General features: G+C 60.9%; 1 protein-coding gene across 1 annotated transcript in view; it reads right to left on the bottom strand.

Annotated features, from left to right (window-relative positions):
• LOC119101836 (myosin-I heavy chain-like) overlaps nt 1-22,770 on the bottom strand; it is a 78,612-nt gene extending 55,842 nt beyond the window's left edge. The window contains 2 exon segments of the mRNA XM_037225263.1: nt 12,604-12,710; nt 22,561-22,770. Of these exon segments, the coding sequence (XP_037081158.1) occupies nt 12,604-12,710; nt 22,561-22,585 (132 nt within the window). The 5' untranslated portion in view covers nt 22,586-22,770.
• Nucleotides 22,771-24,650: the final 1,880 nt, after the last annotated feature.

The raw sequence follows: 24,650 nt of genomic DNA, 5'->3' as shown, positions 1-24,650 counted from the left end.
GTAGGAACCCCACATGCGTGTCCGCTAATCTTCCAGCAGAAGCGCCATGAGCCAAAGCTCATGACGCCTCTGCTGAGGATGCGGTGAGGATGCGACGAAGCGACGAGGATGAGCCAAAATAGCCACACTTTTCATTAACATAGGGGGGAAATCTTTTAGCAAGACCCACGCAAAGACCTGTAGTTTTATTCGATAAATCTAGTCTGAACCATTTGCAATCAATAGAATTCAAGGTTCCCACCTCACGCTAAGCAGCAGGAGTGCTGATTTCTGTAAATAGCTGGCAGGGCCGACCTGTGGGCCCACGATCCCAAAAAATCGGCCCGCTTCTTGACGGACGACACTGCTTTTTTTAGATTTTATCATTTATCAAACCGACTTTTATTATAGCACCATATTGCCAATGGTCAGCACATGATGGTCAAAACGATGACCGCCGTGTTTGTGACATATGCCGTTTCCCCTCAATTACAGGGTCCACAAAGGTGTATAAACCTACACCCCCTGCTGAGCAGCATTTGTGTAAACCTTAACTTAATCGTCCAGTTCAACGGCGGTGCACTTTTTGTGGCAAAGATTTCACGCGCCGCAGTGGTTGGACGGCCCTGGGAGCCAGGAATGGGCTCCTGAGAAGAAGTCACGCGGATCAGGAGCGCTCCTGAAACCTTTGCTGATCTATTCTCTAAACCTGACAAAGGTGAAATCCGTGACCCAGGCCATGATCTATGGTCCCAGCTATGATGGCGCCGTTATCGTATTGTGCGCTGTTTTAAGCCAGGCGGTTGTGAATAATCAGCAGTATTTCCTGTCATGCTGTACCTGCGGTCGCGCCGCCGGGTCAAACGCCATTTTTCCGAATCCTGCGTCACATAAGAACGTACATGTGCAACCGGCTGTCCGGGCCATGGGAGTCCCCGCCATATTCAGAATGATTTTCGGGTCATTCTACCCGTCCAAAATCTACCCAAGATTAGAGTCGGAAGTTGTGAACCATGAACACTGCCGTTAAGCACCCATTCGCACAGCCGTTGCGTGGATGTAATTGCAAGTGTTGCATTGCAAACGGTGAGCAATCCCCAAAATGGCGTCCACCGTCCACCACGGTCTCTGGTAGTGTCAGCAAGAACTTTGTACATCCCGTCTTCACAGATCCACTAAAACAATCAATGGCGGCCTTCCTCTGACACCATTCAGAACTCACTGGTGAATATTGGACCGACGTCAATGGGAAATGATAAGATGTCGTCGACGAAGGCCGTGAGAGAGTTGTTGAGACCTTTCCCAAAGAACCTGTCGCCAGCACTAAAATAGCCGGCAATGGACACGGCGCCGCACGAATGTACAATAGCGTTGCCGGGCAACACGCCTCCGAGCGTACACGTCCCCACCCCTCGCGCGCCGACATTCCGATACCCCTGAGCTCAAGGTCACGCTCACGACTCCGGACATGCGGACGTCACGGCGGGCCGTGGCACGCGGTGTGACCTGAGCCGCCGGAGTCCCAGAGTCACGGCGGCACGGAGTCACGGCGGCACGGAGTCACGGCGGCACGGAGTCATGGAGTGATCGAGTCACGGAGTCACAGAGTCCCGGAGTCATTGAGCCTCGGAGTCAAGTCACGGATTTCCGGAGTCTCGGAGTCACGGAGTCGGGAAGTCACGGAGTCACGGAGTCCAGCGCGGCCCACCACAGCCGTGCGCCGGCAGGCAACGGGCGCAGGTGCTCGGAATCCATTCCGGACTCGCGACCATTTCGGCTGCAGACCCCAATGAATCAGTTTTTATCGCAGCTAAATCGGACTCAGACCGGGGAACGGCAATGAAAGAAGCCGCGGATTCGCTCTCGGACTCCGACAGGTGTCTCTCCGCGCGTGCGGACCGGGCGGTCCCACCCTGTCGGCACCGGCCGGGGACCAGGGCTTCTCTGGGACACCGGTGGGGCCGAAGACGCGTGCAGCACGCATTATCAGCACGCATCCCACCAGCATGCGCGCACCGTCGCCGCTTAATGTAGCACACATTATCGCTGCTAAGCCGCATGGATTATCAGCGAACTTGATGAGTGCCCGTGACCGGAGCCTGCGGAGGTATCACCGACCGGGGCAACATTCACGCCCGAAGACACCGACGCCAGCCTTCAGCGTGGGGCGACCTTCTCGCTGCACAGGCACTGAAGGTCCCCCGGATGCCTGGATGGCACTGCTCGCTGTGACCTCACCGCCCGCTGTGACGACAATGGCCACTGTGGCGTCACCGGACCGTGGCGGCGTTGCCACCGGCGGCTGCCGGGGACGGCGGCCTGCGGCAGGCTGGTGACCGGATTTCCGCCCGGACGGAGGCGCGATACGACGTGCGCGCGACGGGACAGGACGTGCGACCGCTCCGGGACGGGAGCCCCAGGACGGGAGACAGCTCCGGGACGGGAGCCCCGGGCCGTGGGACGGCTCCGGGACGGGAGCCCCGGGCCGCGAGACAGCTCCGAGACGAGAGCCCCGAGCCGCGGGACAGCTCCGAGACGAGAGCCCCGGGCCGCGAGACAGCTCCGGGACGGGAGCCACGGGCCAGGAGGCAGCACGGGACGGGAGCCCCGAGCCGCGAGACAGCTCCCGGACGGGAGCCCCGGGCTGCGAGACAGCTCCCGGACGGGAGCCCCGGGCTGCGAGACGGCGCCGGGTCGGGTCACAGAGCTGTACCTGCGCCGCACTGTAACACGGCGCCGGCTGGCTGACTGCCGCAGACGACCGGGTCGTTTGTCAGCCGGCGCTCGAGAGGCATGCTAACCGCAAATACCCATCCCATCACGGCCAGGCAGATGGAATCCCACATCGATCGCGTCACTCGCTCCGGTGATACGGGACAGCGACAGCGTAAAAATGGCGCGCAGATAGTTGGGAAGTAAGACCATCGCTGCACTGGCACTGCTATTTGGGCCGTGTTTTCGAGGATCACGTAAATACAGGCGGATGTACCTTGACTTAGAATGTAAAAAAACAAGCAAAGCCAAGGCTATCGTTATGGAAAGTACAAACGGCCGGCGGCAAGGTCACGCACCCAGACAGCGTGCGCTTCCATCATCAGGGAAGCGTGAAATGCAAATTACGCGAAGGGCCGGTAATTCGAATGTTGCCGGGAATGGCTCCTAACGATATTTCACGCGCCAGATGGTTGCAGGCAAGATCCAGGCTTTTCGGGACAGTTTTACCGCCTTGCTCTCACGTCATTTGCATGTGTTGAGTGACGATGTAAACAGTGAAAGCCGTGAGTTCACATTTCAGGCTACATCAGTCGTCGGCGCATCACCCAGCGTGCGTCCAGCTGTAGTGACTGTTTGAAGCCAGATTCAGCCGAAACAATCCAGCTTCAGCGATCACGGACAGCGCGCCGCGCGTGGGCAGCTGTAGTGACTGTCTGAAGCCAGCCTCAGCCGAAACAATACAGCTTCAACGATCACAGACAGCGCGCCGCGCGCGGGCAGCTGCACACTGCCTGACGAGGCAATGCGCTTCCGATGACAAGGATATCTTGAATGGCCTTCTGGGAACGCAGGGATTGTTCGCCAGTTTGTACTCCGAGCTGCTAGGTTTGCAAGTCAGCCAGGGCCGCTTTTGTTGAGCGTTCATTGCCTTATCAAGATGTCACCGGGATGAGTTGCAATCAGCTGATAATTGCGCTGCCACCTAAGAATGAACTTAGCCGGCCACGGCGGGACAAAATGCCACCGCGGTGAATGACGCACAAAAATTGTGGGAATTTCGTCAGCACGCCGATCGCGATTATTCACACGCCTTGCGTCATTCTGCTCGATCGGGCAGAAACAGCGATCGAGGTAAGGGTACATGACAACTGACAGATGGGTAAAACAAACTGATCAACCGGCGTACATTTGCACATGATACAGACATGTAGTGACACTGTTGCAGTTTCACGATCTCCACCCTCTCCGTTGTTCCTAAACCTTGAGACAGGCAGCCATAGATAAGGTGCGCGATGTCGCACCGTTGAAAACAGCGACAAAATAGCAAACTGTCTACGCACAATTTAGTCCAACAAAGAACTACACGGGCCGAAAATCGAGCCAACGTTGTAGCCACTGGCATCAACACTCCCTGCCACCGCCGCCTGGAACCATGTCAGCGATCTGCACACAGCCCACCCGCTGCACCAACAACTGCTGGTCCCGCGGTCAACCCCGCCATTGCGCGCAATGGCGCTGTCACCCTTTTTGCCAGCCCGAGATACTTCCGCTTGAACGACACCGCACGCCCACCCACGGTCAATGGCCTGATCTTTTAGCGGTCATTGAACACCGGCGCTGAAAATTTAGCTCATGACACCTGACGGAACCACACGCGCCACACAACACGCCACAGGCTAGTCTCATTACAGGCCCGAATGGGGCCGGCTGCTCACAGCGGTCCCTCACAATCTGGCGCCGATGTCGGCTTTCGTTATGAAACGGGACCGGTCTCCGCGGGCTTCCGACCGGGGCGACAACTCATCCAATCGCCGAAACTTCAGCAGAAGCCACTCACCATGAATCATGTCTGGCGTGTGACGGGAGGCGCATGCATAGTTATGAGACCGGAGTTCCCACATGCGCGCTGAGACCATGCCTTACGGTCATCCCCGCGACAGTCAGGGGAGGCACAGGGGGTGAGCACGAGGGGAGGGGAATCGGCCGCGATGACAGCGCACCGCTCAGCGCGGCGCGGCCGCCGCCCCGCCCCCAGCTGCGTCCCGGCGCGCGCAAAGGACAGGCCGCAGGAGCAGCTCCGCCGCGCGGATGAAGCGTTGCTGAGCGAAGGGGGTTGAGGCCCTGAACGGGCCTGATTCTGTCATCTCACGCCCTCGTTCACGGACCAGCGGAGTCGAAGACTCTTTTTGGGGACGTCGACCCTCGAAGCCGTTCATCCATCTCGCCCCGAGATTCTACGCATCCATAAGGCAGATGTTTTCGGGCCCTCGTGCTCAGACAGCGTTTTGCAGAGCTCCTTTCTCGATATTTCCTTTCGAAACGACGCTCTCAGTAGCTGTTGCCGATCGCAGCCTTCGGTTATTCCTCCGACCACCAGTCGTCCCACTACAGTGTCGCCCTAGGCCGTCCCGCCCTGTCGCCCATCTCCTACCCGCATCCACACGCCCTCACTGCCTTGGCCTTACTCCCCAAACCTCGCTCTGCTCCGCTCCACATTCTCCGCTGTCCAACTGTTATCTGCATCGTTGTTTTTCCGGCCTCTGTTCAGCAACCCTCGTTGTTCAGGCCTTGCTGTCTGACCTTCGCTGTCCAAACCCAGTCGCCGCGCTCCACTTCGCCCTCCATCCCTTCCTCTTCAACTTCACCCTCGCTCTCGGCCGTGACATTTCAACGTTAGCTCTTTTTAACACCGTTGTTCAGTCTTTGGTCCCTCATCCCCGTTATCCAACCTTCGCTCTCCATCCTCGCTTTCCGTCCCTCGCTCCACAACCTCGCGCTCCCACCCTCGTTCCCCACCTTCACTCGCCCGCCTCGCTCTCGCGCTCTGAGTCCCGCTCTCCGCCGCCGCTCTCCAGCCCTGGCTCCCAGCGGCCGGTCTCGCCAACCTTGCCTCCAGCGGCGCATCGATCGCGGCCCCGCGCCGGCCGCGGCCCGGCGCCCCGGGCACGCCCGCCGGCGTCCGCGGCGACGGGCGACCCGCGCGCACCGCCCGAATTAGCCCCGCGGCCGCCCGGTCAACAGCCTGCGGCGCGAGACGCGTCGCGCGCGGAGGAGGAGGGGGGGGGGGGGGGGCAGGCCGACCCGCAGGGCGAAGCAGACACGTGGAGAAGGCCGCATGCCAGGTGAACGACGCCGGTAATGCAGGAGCCGGGTGTGCGCTGTAGGGCACGACGTTGCGATGATCGGGGAGGATCAATCTGCCGGGGGTGGGGCAAGCGGCGGATATCATCAGGAAGGACAGCCATCAGACAGCTAGCGATAGGGCAGTGTTCTCGGGGAGAGATGACGTGGCGGACCCAGTAAGGGAGAGTGAGCGAGCGGGAGAGAGGCGAAGGGAACGATGTTTACGGAAGGAGCGTGTAGCCGACCGCCGTTGTTTGTGCAACAGACAAGCGCAATAAAAGCCGCATCGACAGCCTCCGGTGCGTGCATCGAGTATCTGTGTCAGCGTCGATTTGTGGACGTCTGACTACACAGGACGCGCGCCAAACACACGCCAGCTTGGGTGGGCATCAACAAGACCGAGCGCGACACGGCATTTGCATAATTAATTTCTGAACACAACTCATGCCAGTTGCATTCAGCTCCAAACCACGGCGTTTAGTGCGTGAATTAGACTCCAGAAGGCACGTTAGAGCTCGCCAATTCAACCCTCAACGGTCGTCACTGCCACGGCTGTTTAATCGTCTGGTCGGGCGATGGTCAGGCGGTGGATGAGCCACATGACGCACGCAATACCATTACAAGCATGCATGTGACGGAGGCCGCCGGTGGAAAGGTCCACACCTCGCACAGCCCCATCATGGTACTGATGCTGAGCCCGAGCCGGTGGTAGCTAGCCCGCTACAAGTCGTCTTTCCGCGATGACAACATCCTGACCATAGCGACGTTCGCTGGGGGGCCGCCGCAGCCTGTTTGTTTACACGAGGCCGGTGGTCTCAGTCCCCGTTCAGCCAGTCCCGGTCCGCTGGCGTGGAGAGAGCGAACGCGCTGCTAACTGTCCGCCGGCTCGCTTATTTACACAGGTTTTGTGAGCCTGTGCCGACCGGTGACGACCCGTGACGGCTTGTGACGGCCCGTGACGGCAAGTCACAGGCCCGTTGTGAACGCTGGCATCAATCGCTGCCCCACCCCGGGCATACAGAGCAGTATTCATGGCGTGCTATAAAACACAATGTCACTGGAGGTTTTTTGCTGTTGTCGGAGCCTCGCCCACTTCGCAGTAGACCACATAATAAACTGCTGACAGGAAAATGCTGCACGGAATGCCTGTCTGACGATGATTCAATCGTCGTCACCGAAGCTTTCGTGAAAACTACGGGCGGCTGAGTGTGTCACGATTGCAAAATGCGAGACTTTCGCTAGCAAACAGGCGGCTGACGACGGCTCTTCGGCGGCGCCATGACTCAGGGGGAGAGCCGAGGTGCACCACCGTGTCACGACCGCTCCACGCCCAGTGCTCCCCAAACACAAACACACAACCAGACTCGCTTTTCGAAGCTCCGTCTTGAAGCGGCATGAGTCCCATCCTCGGGCAGTTCACAGCTGGCGACGCAAACAGACGAACCGCACACAGAACACAAATACTGAAACACCGAGCGACGACGTGTTTTGTTGCCGTGGTGTTATGGTGCCCTGGTAGAAGGTACTGCACATCACAGCAGACAAACCATCTTAGCAAAAACAGCGAATCTTGCCAACGAAGAAACGCGGAGCAAGGGGCTCGATCGCGCTAAAGCGCTACAACACAGCGACGCGAACCGCCTGTGAGGCCTCGGCGGCGTCAGCGGTCCCCTCCCGCCGCGGGTGCTGCAGTCTGGCGGGGCAGTGGCCACGGCCCGCCTGAGCGGCCGGCCGGCCGCGCCCGGCCTTGGCACCCCGGAGACGGTGTATCCCGTCGACAGCGGCGCCGCATCCGACCGCGCCCGGCCTTGGCACCCCGGAGACGGTGTATCCCGTCGACAATCGACCGGCCCGCTTGGAGAGCGTGTATCCCGTCGACAGCGGCCGACCGACCGCCCGGCATGGCACCCGGAGACGGTGTATCCCTCGACACGCGAACCGAGCGCCGGCTTGGCACCCCGGAGACGGTGATCCGTCGACACGCGGCCGCATCGACCGCGCCGGCTTGGCACCCGGAGCGGTGTATCCCGCCGACAGGGCGCCGATCCCCCGCCCGGCCTTGGCACCCCGGAGACGGTGTATCCCGTCGACAGCGCGCCGATCCGACGCGCCGCTTGCCCCGGGAGATGTATCTTCGACAGCGCCGCATCCGGTCGCCGCGGCGGGCCGCTCGCGTGGGGCCGGCAAAACACGACACGGCGGCCGATGACTGAAGGTCGACGGACTGGCCGCGGCGCGCCTGATCGGCTCAGATGCCTCCCGCGCAGGGGCCGGCGGCGGCCCTCCGCCGGCCCCGACTCCGGCGAGGTGAGCGGAGGTCACTGGACCGGCGTCACAGGCGTCAGGCGTCGCTGGAATGCAGGCCCGCCGCCAAACGCCTCGTCCGCGGTCGTCACGGACGTGACGATCGCGATGCAGTGTTACGGGCTGTGCTCACGGCAGGTGACGAGGCGGGCGGCCCGGGCGCGCCGGGTCCGGGCCGGGCGTGCCGGGTCCGGCCAGCCCTGCAGGCCTGGGTCCTGACCACGGCCGTGCTGGGTCCGGCCAGCCCTGCAGGCCTGGGTCCTGACCACGGCCGTGCTGAGGTCCAGCCAGCCCTGCAGGCCTGGGTCCTGACCACGGCCGTGCTGAGGTCCAGCCAGCCCTGCAGGCCTGGGTCCTGACCACGACCGTGCTGGGTCCAGCCAGCCCTGCAGGCCTGGGTCCTGACCACGGCCGTGCTGGGTCCGGCCAGCCCTGCAGGCCTGGGTCCTGACCACGGCCGTGCTGGGTCCAGCCGGCCTGCAGGCCTGGGTCCTGACCACGGCCGTGCCGGGTCCGGCCAGCCCTGCAGGCCTGGGTCCTGACCACGGCCGTGCTGAGGTCCGGCCAGCCCTGCAGGCCTGGGTCCTGACCACGGCCGTGCTGAGGTCAAGCCCTGTAGGCCTGGGTCCTGACCACGGCCGTGCTGAGGTCCAGCCAGCCTGTAGGCCGGGTCCTGACCACGGCCGTGCTGAGGTCCGGCCAGCCCTGCAGGCCTGGGTCCTGACCACGGCCGTGCTGAGGTCCAGCCAGCCCTGCAGGCCTGGGTCCTGACCACGGCCGTGCTGAGGTCCAGCCAGCCCTGCAGGCCTGGGTCCTGACCACGGCCGTGCTGAGGTCCAGCCAGCCCTGCAGGCCTGGGTCCTGACCACGGCCGTGCTGGGGTCCAGCCAGCGGATGCACTGAGGTCCAGCCAGCACTGCAGGCCTGGGTCCCGACCACGGCGCGGCCAGCCGAAGCGAAAGTATCAAGGCCCGAATATCCAAAAATTCACCATTATGACCGGGAATCAAGAAATGTCCGAAACATTTTCCTTACAATAAGCATAAACTGTCCGGAACTATTAAACCTTCTATGATGGATATGTTTTGCTCTATGCACATTTTATTATTTGCTACGTGGATCAGGTAAGATCAAGTTTCTTTAAAATTCATATAGCAATGCATAGTGATCCGCTTCACTACATGCATATATTATACCCATCGCTATCACGACGCGGAAGACGGCCAGACGCCACGAGGCCTCGCATTCCGTTGGCTCGTCGCGCGGCCTTGCCGCGACTGCCGGGGCGTCCGGATCGGCGCCGGAGATCGAGACAAAGCCTTGATGGTGCTCGCAGTGCCCTGCCGCTGCTCGGGCAGGCTCCAGCTGCCAGCTGACAGCGCCGTACCGCGTCTCCCTCGTCTCGAGTGGAAACCAGCATCGACGTCAGCGTTGCGGCCGGCGGAACGCCGCCGGTCGCGTGCAGTGAGACAGCCCCGGATACCGCACACGACGTCGACGGCGTGACACGGCGTGACACGGTCGCACCGGATCACGCCGACCGCCCTGGGGTGTCGGTGACGGGCTGGCGCCGGAGCAGGTCGGACGATTGATGTCTATTGTCGACCGGACCTCGTGGGCCTCGTCTCAGGTCGACTGTCCAGATTAGAACGCCGCTACGTGGTGCAAAGGCCAACTGATTTCTTCTCCGTCTTGTAAGTCGGTCGTACTGGTTGCGACCAAACGTCAGCTCCCACGCTAACGCATGGTTTTTTTTGGACGACCGGCCCATTGGGCTACCTCGCGGACTTCGCAGCGACCTTGGACGGACTCGTTCCGCGGCGACCGGACTCGTTCCGCGGCGACATTCTGTGATTCCATCGCATCCCATTCCGCCAGTGGCCGTGTCCAGGCGGTCAGAGCATCAAGTGTCCAGCGTCCAGCCTCCACCGCCGCAGGAGGACAGATCGCTGCCAGCCTCCGCCGCCGCCAGAGGACAGATCGCTGCCAGCCTCCGCCGCCGCCGGAGGACAGATCGCTGCTAGCCTCCGCCGCCCCCGGAGGTCAGATCGCTGCCAGCCGTCCACCACCGCCGGAGGACAGATCGCTGCCAGCTGTCCACCACCTCCGGAGGACAGATCACTGCCAGCCTCCGCTGCCGCTGGAGGACAGATCGCTGCCAGCCTCCGCCGCCGCCGGGGGACAAATCGCTGCCAGCCGTCCACTACCGACGGAGGACAGATCGTTGCCAGCCTCCACCGCCGCCGGAGGACAGATCGCTGCCAGCCGTCCACCACCGCTGGAGGACAGATCGCTGCCAGCCTCCGCTGCCGCCGGAGGACAGATCGCTGCCAGCCTCCGCCGACGCCGGGGGACAAATCGCTGCCAGCCGTCCACCGCCGCCGGAGGACAGATCGTTACCAGCCTCCACCGCCGCCGGAGGACAGATCGCTGCCAGCCTCCGCTGCCGCCGGAGGACAGATCGCTGCCAGCCTCCGCCGCCGCCGGAGGACAAATCGCTGCCAGCCTCCACCACCGCCGGGGGACAAATCGCTGCCAGCTGTCCACCGCCGCCGGAGGACAGATCGTTGCCAGCCTCCACCGCCGCCGGAGGACAGATCGCTGCCAGCCTCCGCCTCCGCCGGAGGACAAATCGCTGCCAGCCTCCGCCGCCGCCGGAGGACAAATCGCTGCCAGCCTCCGCCTCCGCCGGAGGACAAATCGCTGCCAGCCTCCGCCGCCGCCGGAGGGCAAATCGCTGCCAGCCGTCCACCACCGCCGGAGGACAGACCGCTGCCAGCCTCCGCCGCCGCCGGAGGATAAATCGCTGCCAGCCGTCCACCACCGCCGGAGGACAGATCGCTGCCAGCCTCCACCGCCGCCGGACCGCATTCAGCCGAGCGTAGTGGTGGCGCCGGCGGCCAGTGGCTAGGCCCGTCGGCGGCCAATGGCTAGGCCCGCCGGCGGCCAGTGGCTAGGCCCGCCGGCGGCCAGTGGTTAGGCCCGACGGCGGTCAGTGGCTAGGCCCGCCGGCGGCCAGTGGCTCGGCCCGCCGGCGGCCAGTGGCTAGGCCCGCCGGCGGCCAGTGGCTCGGCCCGCCGGCGGCCAGTGGCTAGGCCTGACGGCGGCCAGTGGCTAGGCCCGCCGGCGGCCAGTGGCTAGGCCCGCCGGCGGCCAGTGGCTAGGCCCGCCGGCGGCCAGTGGCTAGGCCCGACGGCGGCCAGTGGCTAGGCCCGACGGCGGCCAGGCGGCAGCCCACGCCGGACGCGGAGGCCTCCGCGGGTGCGTACGGAGGTCGCGGTCCGCGGCGGCGAGGGGACGGGTCAGTCCGTGGCGGGCGGTGGGGAGCGCCGCTGCGGACGCCGAGCCGCAGGAGACACGGTGCGCTGACCGGGGACGAGGTCCAGGGACCAGGGAGGACCGGGCACCGGGGGGGGGGGGGCGGGGACGACGACACGGGACCGGGGATGAGGCGCTGCGCTGCCCGCCGCTGATAAAACAGACAGTGCAGCTTCGCCAGATCAGATCAGCTGACGACCTCGGGCTCAGCTGGCTGCGAGTAGGCGTCGGATCACGGTCCGTCAGGCGCATAGATCGCGGCTCGTCCGCCCGCCGGGGACACGCCAGCAGTCGGCCTCCAGCGCTGAGCGGGCCCAGGCAGCGGTCGGCCTCCAGCGCTGAGCGGGCCCCGGCAGCGGTCGGCGTCCAGCGCTGAGCAGGTCCCGGCAGCGGTCGGTTTCCCTGACGGGTCCCGGCAGCGGTCGGTTTCCCTGACGGGCCCCGGCAGCGGTTGGTTTCCCTGACGGGCCCCGGCAGCGGTCGGTTTCCCTGACGGGCCCCGGCAGCGGTCGGTTTCCCTGACGGGCCCCGGCAGCGGTCGGTTTCCCTGACGGGCCCCGGCAGCGGTCGGTTTCCCTGACGGGCCAGATCCGCCGAATCCCGGTCCGAGCGGTGCAATTTGTTGCGCAAAAAAAAACGTTGCCACACTGAAAAAATACCTCTCCAGGTCTGTCTCTTTGCGTCACTGAACTGCGGTACGCGTGGTTAAATTATATCCTGAATGAGTTACTGTTACTTCCGTGCAAATTTCACACAACTTCCACGCACAATTTACTATATCGGCGGAAAGGTTGTAGTAATCGCTGCTTTTGATGGACTGCGCATTCATTTGTAACATTATGACATCTGTTACTTCCATTTTGTAATTCGTTCAACGGTTTGTTTAAAAAATCCTCACAACTGCACTTATTGAACGAGCCATTCACGACATGTTTACTCCCCTGTAACAACAACCTGTACCTTCCACCACTCCAGCACCCCGAACTCACACTGACCGCCGTCCCCCTCCCCCGTACACGGCCGTCGGTCCCTCCGACTGGCGCCAGCCCCGCCACCGCGCCCGCAGATGTCGCCCTGGAGCACTGGCGGCCGGCCGCGGCCGCCGCCCGCCCGCACTCGGGCCGCGGCCGCCGCCCGCCCTCGGGTCGCTCTCGGAAAGGATACGTATATCCGGTCGTGGTCGTAGCGCACATGCAGCGTGCGGTTGATGCCGGCCTCGTCGATGTCCGAGATGACGGTCATGTCGGGCACGCCGTCCTCTGGCCGGCACCCTGCAACGACCCCGGCGTCGGTCATGTCGGTGGCGCCGTGTGGGGCACGACGAACACGCACGAGACGCTGCCCAATCTGCGACAAGGTCTCCTGAGGTCATGCTGAAAAGGGCACGGGTTGTCACCGCCGATAAGAAAACGCATGCCATTATAAAACAATGCCAGTAAGGGTCATTTTGGGAACAGTATACAAAAAAGGTAATTTTTTGGGAACAGTATACAAAAAAGATAATTTAAACGATGAACTGCGCGCTCCAGATATGATCCCAAGGGCAGCTGGAGCCAATGGACTTGATGCAGCGGGCGTCCCAAGAATGCTTTCAAAATGCCTTCAACTGAAGCTAAAATGTTCCCCATTGTGGGCACTGTGTATTACATTTATCATTTCTGACTATTGGCGCATACATTGTTAACTGTTATGTACACTTGTATTATGTCTTCTTGTATATCGTCGTTTCATTTAGGTCTAGCGCCACCGCCTAGATAAAAGATACCGTTTCCGTCATGTTGAATTCACAGAAAGCCTCGCATCAACTTCACTAGAACATGACAAACGAGCAGAGTAAATCACGTCTTAGAACACACACAGAATATACTGCTTCTCAGGTCAGTATATATAATGTACTGCTTCTCAGGTCAGTGCTCGCGAATAAGCCCCTCTCACCCGGATCACGACAGACCAAGCGTCGCCGGAGGGAGCCCAGAGCAGAGTGGACGGAGAATGCGAGCCTGTCTCTGCCGGCGCGTGGGCGCGCCCTGACAACAGCTTCGTCACGGCGACAGCCCGACTGGGGCGCAGCGGGAGACGAGGCACGCAGATGTTGGAGACCGCGCCGGCAAAAAATCGGCCCCATTTATCGTATGTTCCGCACGCGGGCAGCTACCAAGGCGTGCAGGGGGAGCCCGGCACAAACGCCCACATCAGAGGAGCTGGGCAGTGAGGTATTATCTTACACATGCGACGCATCCCCGCACGGGTGAGCGTATCACATCCGTCATCAGAGGACCGCGCACGCGTGCCAAGCCGTCTGCATTGTCCTCGCGCCAGCGGGCTCCGGCGGCTGCCACCAGCGATTAGGCAATGCCACCCGGCCGCTCGGAGTGGCCACTGACCCGGCGACTGACCTCCGGCTGACCTCCAGCGGCACATCTTGCGCCGCCCGGCGCCGGCGGTGCGGAGGGCGGACACAGGAGCTACACCAGCGGCCGGCGCGGCACGAGCCGCTGGTGATGGTGGTGACAGTGCCGCCCACACGGGCTGACAGACTGGCGAGGGCGTGGGAACCGATGGTGAGGCAAGGTATAGGGACGGTTGCCCCTCCCCCCCCCCCTCCCTCCCACACACACACACAACGTCGGGAACTAGCTCCTCCAACAAAAGCTTGGCAATTTACTGTACCGAGTACCGTACCTCGGAGAGATGGATTACAGTCTTCTCTCCTTCACTGCAAAGTGCGTTCCTGGACTCTGCCACCGTGCAACTGTGGCCGGCGGTGTGACAGCGTAACTATAGCCCACACTGTGACCGTGCAACTATGGGGGAAGCAATGTGGCTGTGACCAACATATATTGGCCGGCGGTGTGACGAGCCTGCAACGCAACCGTGCAACAGTGGCCAACAGTGTGGCCACACGGCTATGGCCGGCAATCTAACCGCGCAACAGCGATCCAGAGACCAACCGTGCGACTCTGGGGCCGACAGTGTGACCGTAGCGCTGTGATCGGCGGTGTGACCGTGCGTCCGTGAGCTGATCGGCGGTGTGACCGTGCGTCCGTGAGCGTCGGCGCGGCCGCGCCCGTCTCCGCGCCTCCTGCTGCCGACCGCCGGCCAAAGCCAATGACGGCGCGTCCTGCGGTCGGCGGCGGCCAGCCGGACCGGAACCCCGCCGCCACCGGAAACCGTCCGTGATGACGTTCAGAACCACCCGACGCGTGGACGGCCGGCGGAGGCGGCGCAGACAGCGGTGGCGGACATGACGCAGTCGCCGGTGGAGCCTTGCCGAGTTCGGACGAGCCGGCGCTGGTGGCGAACGCCCCATGTCGGCTTCCGTTGCGAAACGCGCCTCCCAGACACGGGCGGTGATTCAGGGATTCCGGACACGTGAACACGATCCGGCGGCCCGGAGAGCAGGGTTGGAGCCCCACTCCGGTGATTCACCGCGCGAGGACGCGCGTCTGTTGACGCACAGTCACCGCCGCTGCCTCCCCCCCAGCTGAGTCAGCCACCTGCGGCATCGCTCCGCGCTATGGACCGATACGGTAGCTTGTCTGACCAGCCATCGACCCAACGACTGCACCTCGAGGACTTTTGCGGCTGCCGGGGAGTTGGGCTGTGCTGGAGTTCATCGGCTTGGAAGAGCGGCCGGACCCCGCCAAACCAGCCGGCAGACAGGGCCGGGCCGCCGGCTGGTGACGCGGCGGTTGGGTCCCGGGCGCCGATCAACTCCGGTCCCGCGGGCTGAACAGCAGCACCGCCAGCCAGGCGCTGCCAAAGAGCTGGCCGCACGGGGCGAGCTCACATCCGGTCCCGCGGGCCGGACAGCGGCGCCGCCAGCCAGGCGCTGCCAGAGAGCTGGCCGCACGGGGCGAGCTCACATCCGGTCCCGCGGGCCGGACGGTGGCACCGCCAGCCAGGCGCTGCCAGGGAGCTGGCCGCACGGGGCGAGCTCACATCCGGTCCCGCGGGACCGAACAGCAGCGCCGCCAGCCAGGCGCTGCCAGGGAGCTGGCCGCACGGGGCGAGCTCACATCCGGTGACGTCGGAGCCGGGCGAGACTGAGACCACGCCGTGGTGGAGAGGCAGGGAAACACAGAGCAAGAGGAGCAGCGACATGGACTCGCGAATGCTGTAGGTAACTGCGCATACAGGGATTCACACACGGTGGCCAGATGGTTTTAAACGATCGATCATCATATACGAATGTATAGCGCTTCGGTTGGACGTTTCACACCGGTGACGAGCTTCACTATGCGGCTCCAGTGGCGTGGTGCGCAAGACGCGAGTAACTAGCAATTTCCTCACTTCGACCGAGCTCCTGCGACTTCTACCGAACTCCCGCGAAATCGCTCATCTACCATAAACCACCTGGTACATGGCTCTCTTGCACCGTGTTTCCTCTTCCCATGGCTACGTGTCTGGTGTGCTCTCCGCCTGGGGGAGGGTTCTGCAGTCAAGCGTGCACTAGGGTGACAGCAGCGTTCACCATAAGCTCACATCGCGATAGAGCGAGGAGACACGCGGTACGTGACGGGTTCACAGCGCACGAGCCACTGTTCGACGTGTCGGCACCCATCCAAACCAATTGTCGTCAGCATAGGGCCTCGCGGACCAACTGCGCTCGCTCAGCGCCCGCCTGCGAACATCCCTGGCCGCACCCCACCGGCTGGAGCACGTGGCGACACCCTACCCGTCTGCAGCAGTGCAAGCCCTGGAAAAAGCCCATGAGGCACAGCTCGATGCAGTCATCGCAGCTCCCTCGTGACTACAGCTAGAGGCATCCATATGCGCCTACCTCATGGGTGGGGAAGCTAGCGAGTAGATCGTGTGCGCTCTCAAATTACTGCTGTTGATGTTGCAGCAATTTGAAAAAATGTCGTGAGGCCCACAGGTATATCCCGTCCCACTCGACAACCGCAGACGCCTACGCCTTGCGTGCTCGCTTCCTGACCACTCGGCACGTCTCTGAGCCGCCCGGCCCCGGTGGCGGCTCCGGCGACACACGGGAGGTGGCCGGCGAAGTCTCCCGCGGTCCCGGCCGTCCGCCGGGCCGGCCGGGACCGCGGCGCCAGCAACCGGCCGCCGCCGCCGCCGCCGCCGCGCCTCGCGCCCAGGCGCCGCCTTGTCGCGCGCGCCGGCGCCTTTCCGACGGGAATGTCCGCGGGCGCGGCCCCGGCCGCCGCCGGGCCGCTATGATGGCCCGGCCGCCGCTGAGGACGCCGACCGGCGCCGGCGCCGCCACCGCTGCCGCCGCCGCCGCCTCCAGGACGGTGGAGGTGCGGCAGAGGAGCCGAGGGCGCAGGAGTGGCGCGATACGAGCTGAGATGGTGGGATAACGGGTAGGGACGGCAAGGTGGAACACAGGACAGGTGGGACACGGGAACGGGACGAAGCTACGCAGGAAGGGAAGGCAATACGCGACCTAGGGGCGGGCAGACAGGACAGGCACGACGGGGTGCGAAACAGGGACGGCGGAATACGACGCACACACTTCACGTGCCGCCGGCATTCAGCCTCAGCACACCGAGCCCGCGCCGACAGCCGGCAGCCGCGCCGGATGCGCCGACCCGGCGCTGGTGAGAGGGAGAGAGTCCACTGAGAGGCCGGCGGTCGCCCGGCCGCCGGCACAACACGCCCTCCCCGGTGAAAGGCGCGCTGAACGTGGAGGGCGATCGGATGAAGCACGGGAGGCCCATTTGATATAGTGCTCCACACACCGAGACTACGTTGTTACGCTATCCGCCTGGGGGCCATTCATGAGACGCCGGCTGTTCCACAGCCGCCCTGTATCTTGGCTCGCAGTTATGTGTGGGTGGAGGCGCTACGGCCCGCTCGGGACACGCACACATCAGTCACATGTGTGCGTGCCTAGAGCGGTGGCCACATGTTTACCCGCTCGCTTGCACGCCTGCGAATGCGTACATGAGCAAACAGAAGTGCACCAACGTCGTTAAAAACAATGGTTTCGCGTGTCAATGCGCCGTCGGGTGAAGAAAAAATGCTAGTGTTTCATGTTCGCCGTTCAGTTCGTAGAATTCGTCTTTCGGCTGATGCGTAAGTGCAGGAGAATTAAACGCTGTCATCTAGCGGCACACGTCCAGTCGGTGGAGCAGCTGGCGGCGTCCGGGTCAGTCCCGGGACGTGTCCGTCCCAGGGCGGCCTTGACCCATCATCGGACGCCATCTGATGCCGGCGCAGACTGCCGCCGGCCGAGCCTGTTGACGAGCGGCGCCGCCAGCCGGCGCGGCGGGGCAGGTGGGGATCACGGGCATCACCTGCCAACTGCCGCCGACCACCGCCTCCTCCGCCCACCTGCTGCCGGGACCACGTGACCCCCTCCCCCTGGCGGGCGCGTCTGGAGGCCCAGCCGACAGCTGGCGGGGAGGGGGGGAGGGGGGGGGGGGCACAGGTCCAGAGCCGTAACCGCGAGACAGCGGCTGCTTTGCACCGCGGTGAACACAGATGCGTTTGTGGTGAGAATCCGGCAATGGGGCAATGATGTGGCAAATGAACCGACGTATTGCATCACCGCGGGGAGTTCCACACAGAAAAGCCGTGCAGGATCCGACGACAAAACATCGCGACAGTTCGGGCGCGGGTCGGTCCGACCGCTATGGCGGGGTTCGCAGGTGCGTGCTGACACGCGGGTGTGACCACGAACGGTCAAAATTGGTCAGTCACAGTCAGGCGTCACGGCAGTGGGGACGAGGAGGACGGTCGTCTGCAGGTGCTCCTCGCTTCTGCGTCGCAAGGAGGACACGAAGAGGTGGGGGGGGGGGGGATCGGGAAGGGGTTAAGGCTATCGAGTGTCTGCCGCCGACGACGACACCAGGAGTCAGCACCCTGGCCCCGCTGCGTCGCTAAGAGACGGAATTCCGAGGTTTCCGACAGTGCCCCCGACAGAGCGCCGTCCACAACAGCCCTGTACGGACGGTCTGCTGTTTGGGGGGGGGGGGGGTAAAAGGGGCCGAGGCGACGGCCCGAGGCGGATCCAGGCTGACTGATTGGTCGGGGCGGCTGTCGCGTGGGGCGGACGGGTTCCGGTCTGGCCACTCAACTTGTGCGCTGCCGTCTTCCCCGCCCCTTCTTCCAGCTTCATCATGACACAGCAGCTGAACAACGACAAGACGCGTTTGGGACGGAGGTAGACTTGTCTGAATCTGTACCCTCCCCCCCCCCCCACGCCCTCAGTCGTTACTGGACTTGTCTCGCCCCACCCCCTCAGCGGCAGGTGCCACGTTCGGACAGGATACAAGGTGAACGAGGTAAGTCGGCCGGCGGCGGGCCTTCAATTACAGGGGATAAATCGACGGAGAGGTGACAAGTGGACGACGTGCGCGGAGACAGATGGCGCTCTGTTTTGAGCCCTCTCTCCAGACCAACTCCGGGTTCACGGAGCGACCAACGTGGGCAATGGGAACAATACCAGGTAGCTTCGCTGCTGATTACTGCGTAGTTGGCCACAATATCCCTCATGATGAAGAACTTCGGAGTAAATGGCCTAGTACAATGTGATGTGATATGATAGCTTAATGATAATTGGATAGTGCTATGATAATCTAGTGATGGTAATCGGAGGCACGTGATCAATGCATCGAGCATAGTTAGCGGACACCGACAATATCTTTTCGAGGAGGAGGCAAACCTGTCGAGGTTTGCCTCCTCCTCGTGGCTCAATGTGCCTCCAGACCCGCACCAAATGTACGCGTTGGAATGGTCAAACATTTGATAACTACATTTCAGGAGCGCTTTGGTCTCCTTCCAAATCGCAGCCTTCACTTCCAGTAAGCATCCCTGTAATCTAATGAGAGCGATCCAATAAGTCAACCACAGGATAAGTGGCGCGATAAAAGTTCATTACGCTGGAATGCCATTTATCACGAAACGGGGCTGCACTTTATTCGTGTGCATTCCCCACATCGTCCACGTGTGAAGCGAGCTACTGCAGACGTCAAGGCCAGCTTTGTTGTGTAATCCGGACGTGGCGAGGCGTCCGGTCCCGATCCTCGGACCAGATAGACGGCCGCGCAGCCGGCCAGGTCGCCAACGGGACGCAGGTGGCCGGCTAGCACTGGACTCACGAAGGCGCCACCTCCTCCGCCTGAACGCACAGCAGTTCCCGCCTTCGGACAATGCTGCAACGCAAACTAATGCCCGCGCCAGACCTCACTGCCGCACGAATGACGCCTCCACGTCATCGGCGTCTCGCCTCACGAGCCAACGTTGCACTCCCCGGACTGGACTTTCACTTATCTGAACACCACAAACCGGTGTTCCTGTAACGGTGACGTTCGTTTGCGGTTCGGTACCGGATGCCGCACTGGCGCCAGATCCCTCGTGACACAAAGCTCCCCTCGCCCCGCCCGTCCCATCATCACCACGCGGCCAGCACGCCCCTCTGGTCCCGCCCGGCATGGTTCACGTGCCACTCCGGCTCCCCTCGGAGTGCCCAGCGGGTCCCCTCGGAGTGCCCGGTGGCTGTCCTCGGAGTCCCAGCGGCTCCCCTCGGAGTGCCCGACAACTCCCCTTGGAGTGCCCGGCAGCTCTCTCGGAGTGCCCGGCGGCTCCCCTCGGAGTCCTCAGCGGCTCCCCTCGGGTACCCGACAACTCCCCTCGGAGTGCCCGGCAGCTCTCTCGGAGTGCCCGGCGGCTCCCCTCGGAGTCTCCAGCAGCTCCCCTCGGGGTGCCCGACAACTCCCCTCGGAGAGTCCGGTGGCTCCCTTGGAGTGCCCGGCGGCTCCCCTTGGAGTGCCCAGCAGCTCCCCTCGGAGTGCCCGACAACTCCACTCGGAGTGCCCGACAACTCCACTCGGAGTGTCCGACGGCTCTCTCGGAGTGCCCGGCGTCTCCCCTCGGAGTGTCCGGCGACTCCCTCGCAGTGCCCGGCGTCTCCCCTCGGAGTGCCCGACAGCTCCCCTCGGAGTGCCCGACAACTCCCGGCCGCCTTCCGCTGGCGTCCGGCCGCGACCCGCCGGACAATGGCGCGGTAAAAACGGCCTGCGGCGCGCCGAAGCGAGCGTGCAGCGCGCGCCGCACGCACGGCACGGCCGACCGCCGGCCGCGCAGACGGCGCTGTTGTCCTCCGGCGGAGGAGAGCGTCGTTGTTGTGCCCCGGCGGAGGGGGCGGCGCCGGCAGCGGACGCTCGGCAGTCCGGGCACGTACACGACGGCGTCGGCATGGGAGTAAACCATACGCGCCGCTCGTTTGGGCGAGGCGGCGGGGCTGCTGCCCGCAAGCCGGATCAATTCGCGGCCTGAAGGGAGATGATCCGAGCCGGTAGCACGTGGCAGCTGCTGCAGGCTGCAACTTCTTGCACGCTTTTCAGTTCGTCACGAGCTGCTGCCTCCTTTGGCTTCGTGGAGAGGCTGCTAGGCTCTCTCAATAAGAACAGTTTTAGGTGGCTGCGCAAGCTACGCTTCAGTTTTCCGCTACGGGCATGCATGTGCGACTGGGGGGGGGGGGGGGGGGGGTGAGCAACCAACGGCTACCCACCTGTTTTGGAAGTCAAACATTCATTAACCTCTTCATTTTACGAGTCACTGTATGCTTATTATATATATATATATATATATATATATATATATATATATATATATATATATATATATCTTCTCTCTGGTATCTCTGTCTCTCTGTCTCTCTGTCTCTCTGTCTCGCTCTCTCCTCGTCTCTCTACCATCTCCGCTCATCCGCATCCTAAATCTCCTCCACTCTCTCTCTCTCCTCTCCTCTCTCTCTCTCTCTCTCTCTCTCCGCCTCTCTCTCTCTCTCTCTCTCTCTCTCTCTCTCTCTCTCTCTCTCTCTCTTCTGCGTGTGTGCGTGTGTGCGTGCGTATGCATTAATATGGTGTGGCCAAAATAATATGGTATCTCCCAGGTTTTTATGTTACACATGCTACGCTTTGTTTCTCCTACAAAACATATCCCTGGACGGAGCATGCAAGATATCTGAGATACTGCGTTTTTCCGCCTGCCTTCCGTCCTTTTAGTCGATTAGTGCATGCGTGTCAAATCCTACTCCCTGCTGGACGCGCCAGGGTCTCCATGGCTGATCGACCTAGCATGGACACCAAACCAGGACCGCCAGTCCACACGACCCTAAGACCGTGCAAACTGCTCGAAGGTAGAGCGCCATTGACCTGTGTGCAGGGGGGCCGCCACAGATTCTGAGTTGGGGCAGGATCTTCCAGGGGCCTCCTGAAAAAAGTTGAGTCCTATCACAGGGGGTGTACTGGACAGTGTCATATTCTGGGGCGGGTGACACAGGGGCCAAGTGACCCTTTATAGAATCATTTCACATGTCAATAGTCGCGTAAATTAAATGCTGACCACCAAAAATTCAGAGCAGGAACCTGTCCAGGGATACAGGAGTCTTCCCGGTCCAGGAAAAGACCTTACGCAAACACAGGGCCTCCTGTTCACGAAAGGCCCCCTGATGCATAATGGGACTTATGCATCCAGAACAGGATGCCTGCGATTTACACAGTAGGGCTCCATACCTAGCAAAGATTGGTGCAAAGCGGTTACCATCGCCACATCTTTCGTTTGTCTGCACGCCGAGCTTCCAGAGCCCACTGTGTTATTGTTAAAAATGCGTTCGTAGTTTTGCAACTGTTTGGCAGTGCGACATGAAGGCCGAAGAAGGGAAAGCAGAGTGCCCGCAGAGATTCGGGACATTTTCCGGATTCAGGTATGTTGGTTTTTAAATGTGTGTTACAAGCACCTTGGTTACGCCGTGTTACAAACACCTCGCGGTATGCTGACGGTCGACGACTGCCAGCACGAGAACTCTGAATTCATGTCGAAAGCCAGGAGCGAAAAGCTTAAGACCTTTCCTGGTTATATCAAGCGCGTATAAGTTTCAGCACGGAAGCTGGCGTGCGCTGCTCGATCCTCCTTCAGCCCGCAAACTGACCCAGCTCGCGGGCCGCCTGGTGCAACTGCGCGGCCCCGATCACTTCTTACCCAGCAACGACGACACCGTGCTCGTGTGGAAGTGACACCGAGCTGTGGAAGGTCCACTCACTTCCAGCGCTGGCCTCCTCCGATCTACAAAAATTGTGACGCGTGTTTGATCGAACTTTTAGCATGCATCTTTCCACAGGAAACTCAGGGGTCGCAACACGGACTTACCGTGGCTGCCGAAGACCGCCTCCATCCTGGATGGTCTTCGTCCTTTCCCGAATGTAATCCGATTAGCTGGTCATATCCGACCACGACAGGCACTGTTCAGCCGCTGCTTCCACAGGCACACTCCTTACGTACTGGTCACTCGCACACACAGCACGGGCAGCGTCGAAACTGGCCCAATCACCGCCGCACCCCCACCGCTCCGTCCCGCTCACCGACTGAGTCACTGGACGGCGTCAGCTGATGACGCCTGGCGCCGGCGCCACCGACGCTGCCGCGACTTCCGCGACTGCTGCGACATCTAGCGACCGAATCGATAGCTCCTTGGTCGTGACGTCATGTTCCAGCCCAAGGGACCATTGGATGATTGGAGACCAGCAGGGTTATACTGCCATCTAGGAGAAAGACCACCAAGTGATAGTTGAGCACAAAAATCATCGTTCGTGGGTGATTGAGCGGCTGCGCGTTGATGGGCGAAGTATCCCCACCAGGTCCTTCCGTACTACAGTCTTCTACGGGAAATCGGTCGTTATCATAAATTATATCCACGTGAAAAGAGCATTTTGTTTGGTGCGCGAACGTGCTTGCAGTTATTTACAAGTAACGAATTCTGCGCCATGTTTGTCGCAGTACAGGTTACGAGAGAAGTGGGGAAGCGTGAGAGCGCCGTCTGGCGTTCCGCCGTCAATAGCTGCGCGTAATAGTTGTTATTTGTGAGCATTGCTGATAGCTACTTGGCAGCTCAGCCAGTATTGGACGTGGTACATCGGAAGCAAGACGAGGGTTGCTGCCACCTTTCACATTGAATACCTGTGTTGGCCAGTGATTGCGAGGTTCCAGTCAAGAATGCGGATGTTGTTCATTGGTAAGGTTAATGATTGGCTGTTGAAGATGAGTGTCATTGTATGTGCATGGTGTGATAAACATTACCAGAATGTGCAGTCAGCTGCTGTCGCGTAGTTTCCCAGTTGGGAATGGGCACCTAGCAGCAGTTTTAAGGTTTCCCACAACAGGGTTTAGGGAGTATTTTTCCTAGAATTGGCAAAAGACTTGCCTTCTGGGACAGGAATGTAGCTCTTGTTCAGTTCTACATGGAGGGCTCCAGTCTCAGGAATACTGAACTGAAAGGATACTGTCAGGTAAAAAGGACTTCTAAAAATTTCCTCATAAGAGATTCAGCATAGTTTGGCCTAGCCTGAGTTAAGCAAGCATCAGAATCATTGCATTCATGTCACAGTGTCAAGTGCATTGGATGTTTTCTGTGTAGACTAGTAATCAGATCCATGATACTCACTTATGACCAAACTTATATGTTCATTGATGTACAAAGATCATGACACCTGGCACAAAATGGCCATTGAAGTTGATGTGCACTAAAACACCAATGAACAACAAGAGATCATGACACCCTTTGTTTTGCTCATATGAGAAATTAGGGTGTATGTGCTATGTTGGGGCAGATGTAAATGTTTGAAATTCCATGATGATTTGCTTGGATACCTCCCTTTAATTTAGGTCAGAACATGTCAGTACTAAATGACCCATAAAGTTGATGCACCCTAAAACCTAAATAATCACCAAATACCTAGAAAAGTGTGTTAGGTAAATGATGTTGACAAGCACTTGAGTTCTTGGATTGGGATTGTTTATGTGTTTTCCTATGATCAACATATTTGTAAATGGTTTGTTCCCTTCTGTTATGTCATGAGGGCTTTTTTGGTTGCTGGCATATGGGCACTGCATGCTGCATAGGTTCTATGAGTTCATGGTAATTATAGTTTTATTGTGCTATAGGACAGTGTTGATCATGTGGTTGCTGTCATGATGTCCCTGTGGCATGGGTGCATATGGCCCCCAATGCCTCAACCAGAGATTTAGAGGAGAGAGCTCCTGGTGCTTCAGAGCAAGGTAACCTCTCTAGGGAGGGCTGAGTTGCTGGACTGGAGCTCTGATTGGAATAGCATTAAGCTTGCAATAAGATGGTGATTCCCTAGTTCTGCTCTCATCTGGGTGGGATCAACTGAAGAGAAGCCTACCAGAATCAGGTCTAATCCAGGGACCTTCCATCTATATGAACATTCTTATGAACTAAC

The sequence above is a fragment of the Pollicipes pollicipes genome, unplaced genomic scaffold, assembly GCF_011947565.3.
Source record: "Pollicipes pollicipes isolate AB1234 unplaced genomic scaffold, Ppol_2.1 Scaffold_2555;HRSCAF=2994_pilon_pilon_pilon, whole genome shotgun sequence".
Taxonomy (NCBI): domain Eukaryota; kingdom Metazoa; phylum Arthropoda; class Thecostraca; order Pollicipedomorpha; family Pollicipedidae; genus Pollicipes; species Pollicipes pollicipes.
The sequence above is the reverse complement of the archived record's forward strand: the minus strand, read 5'-3'. Positions and strand labels throughout refer to the sequence as shown.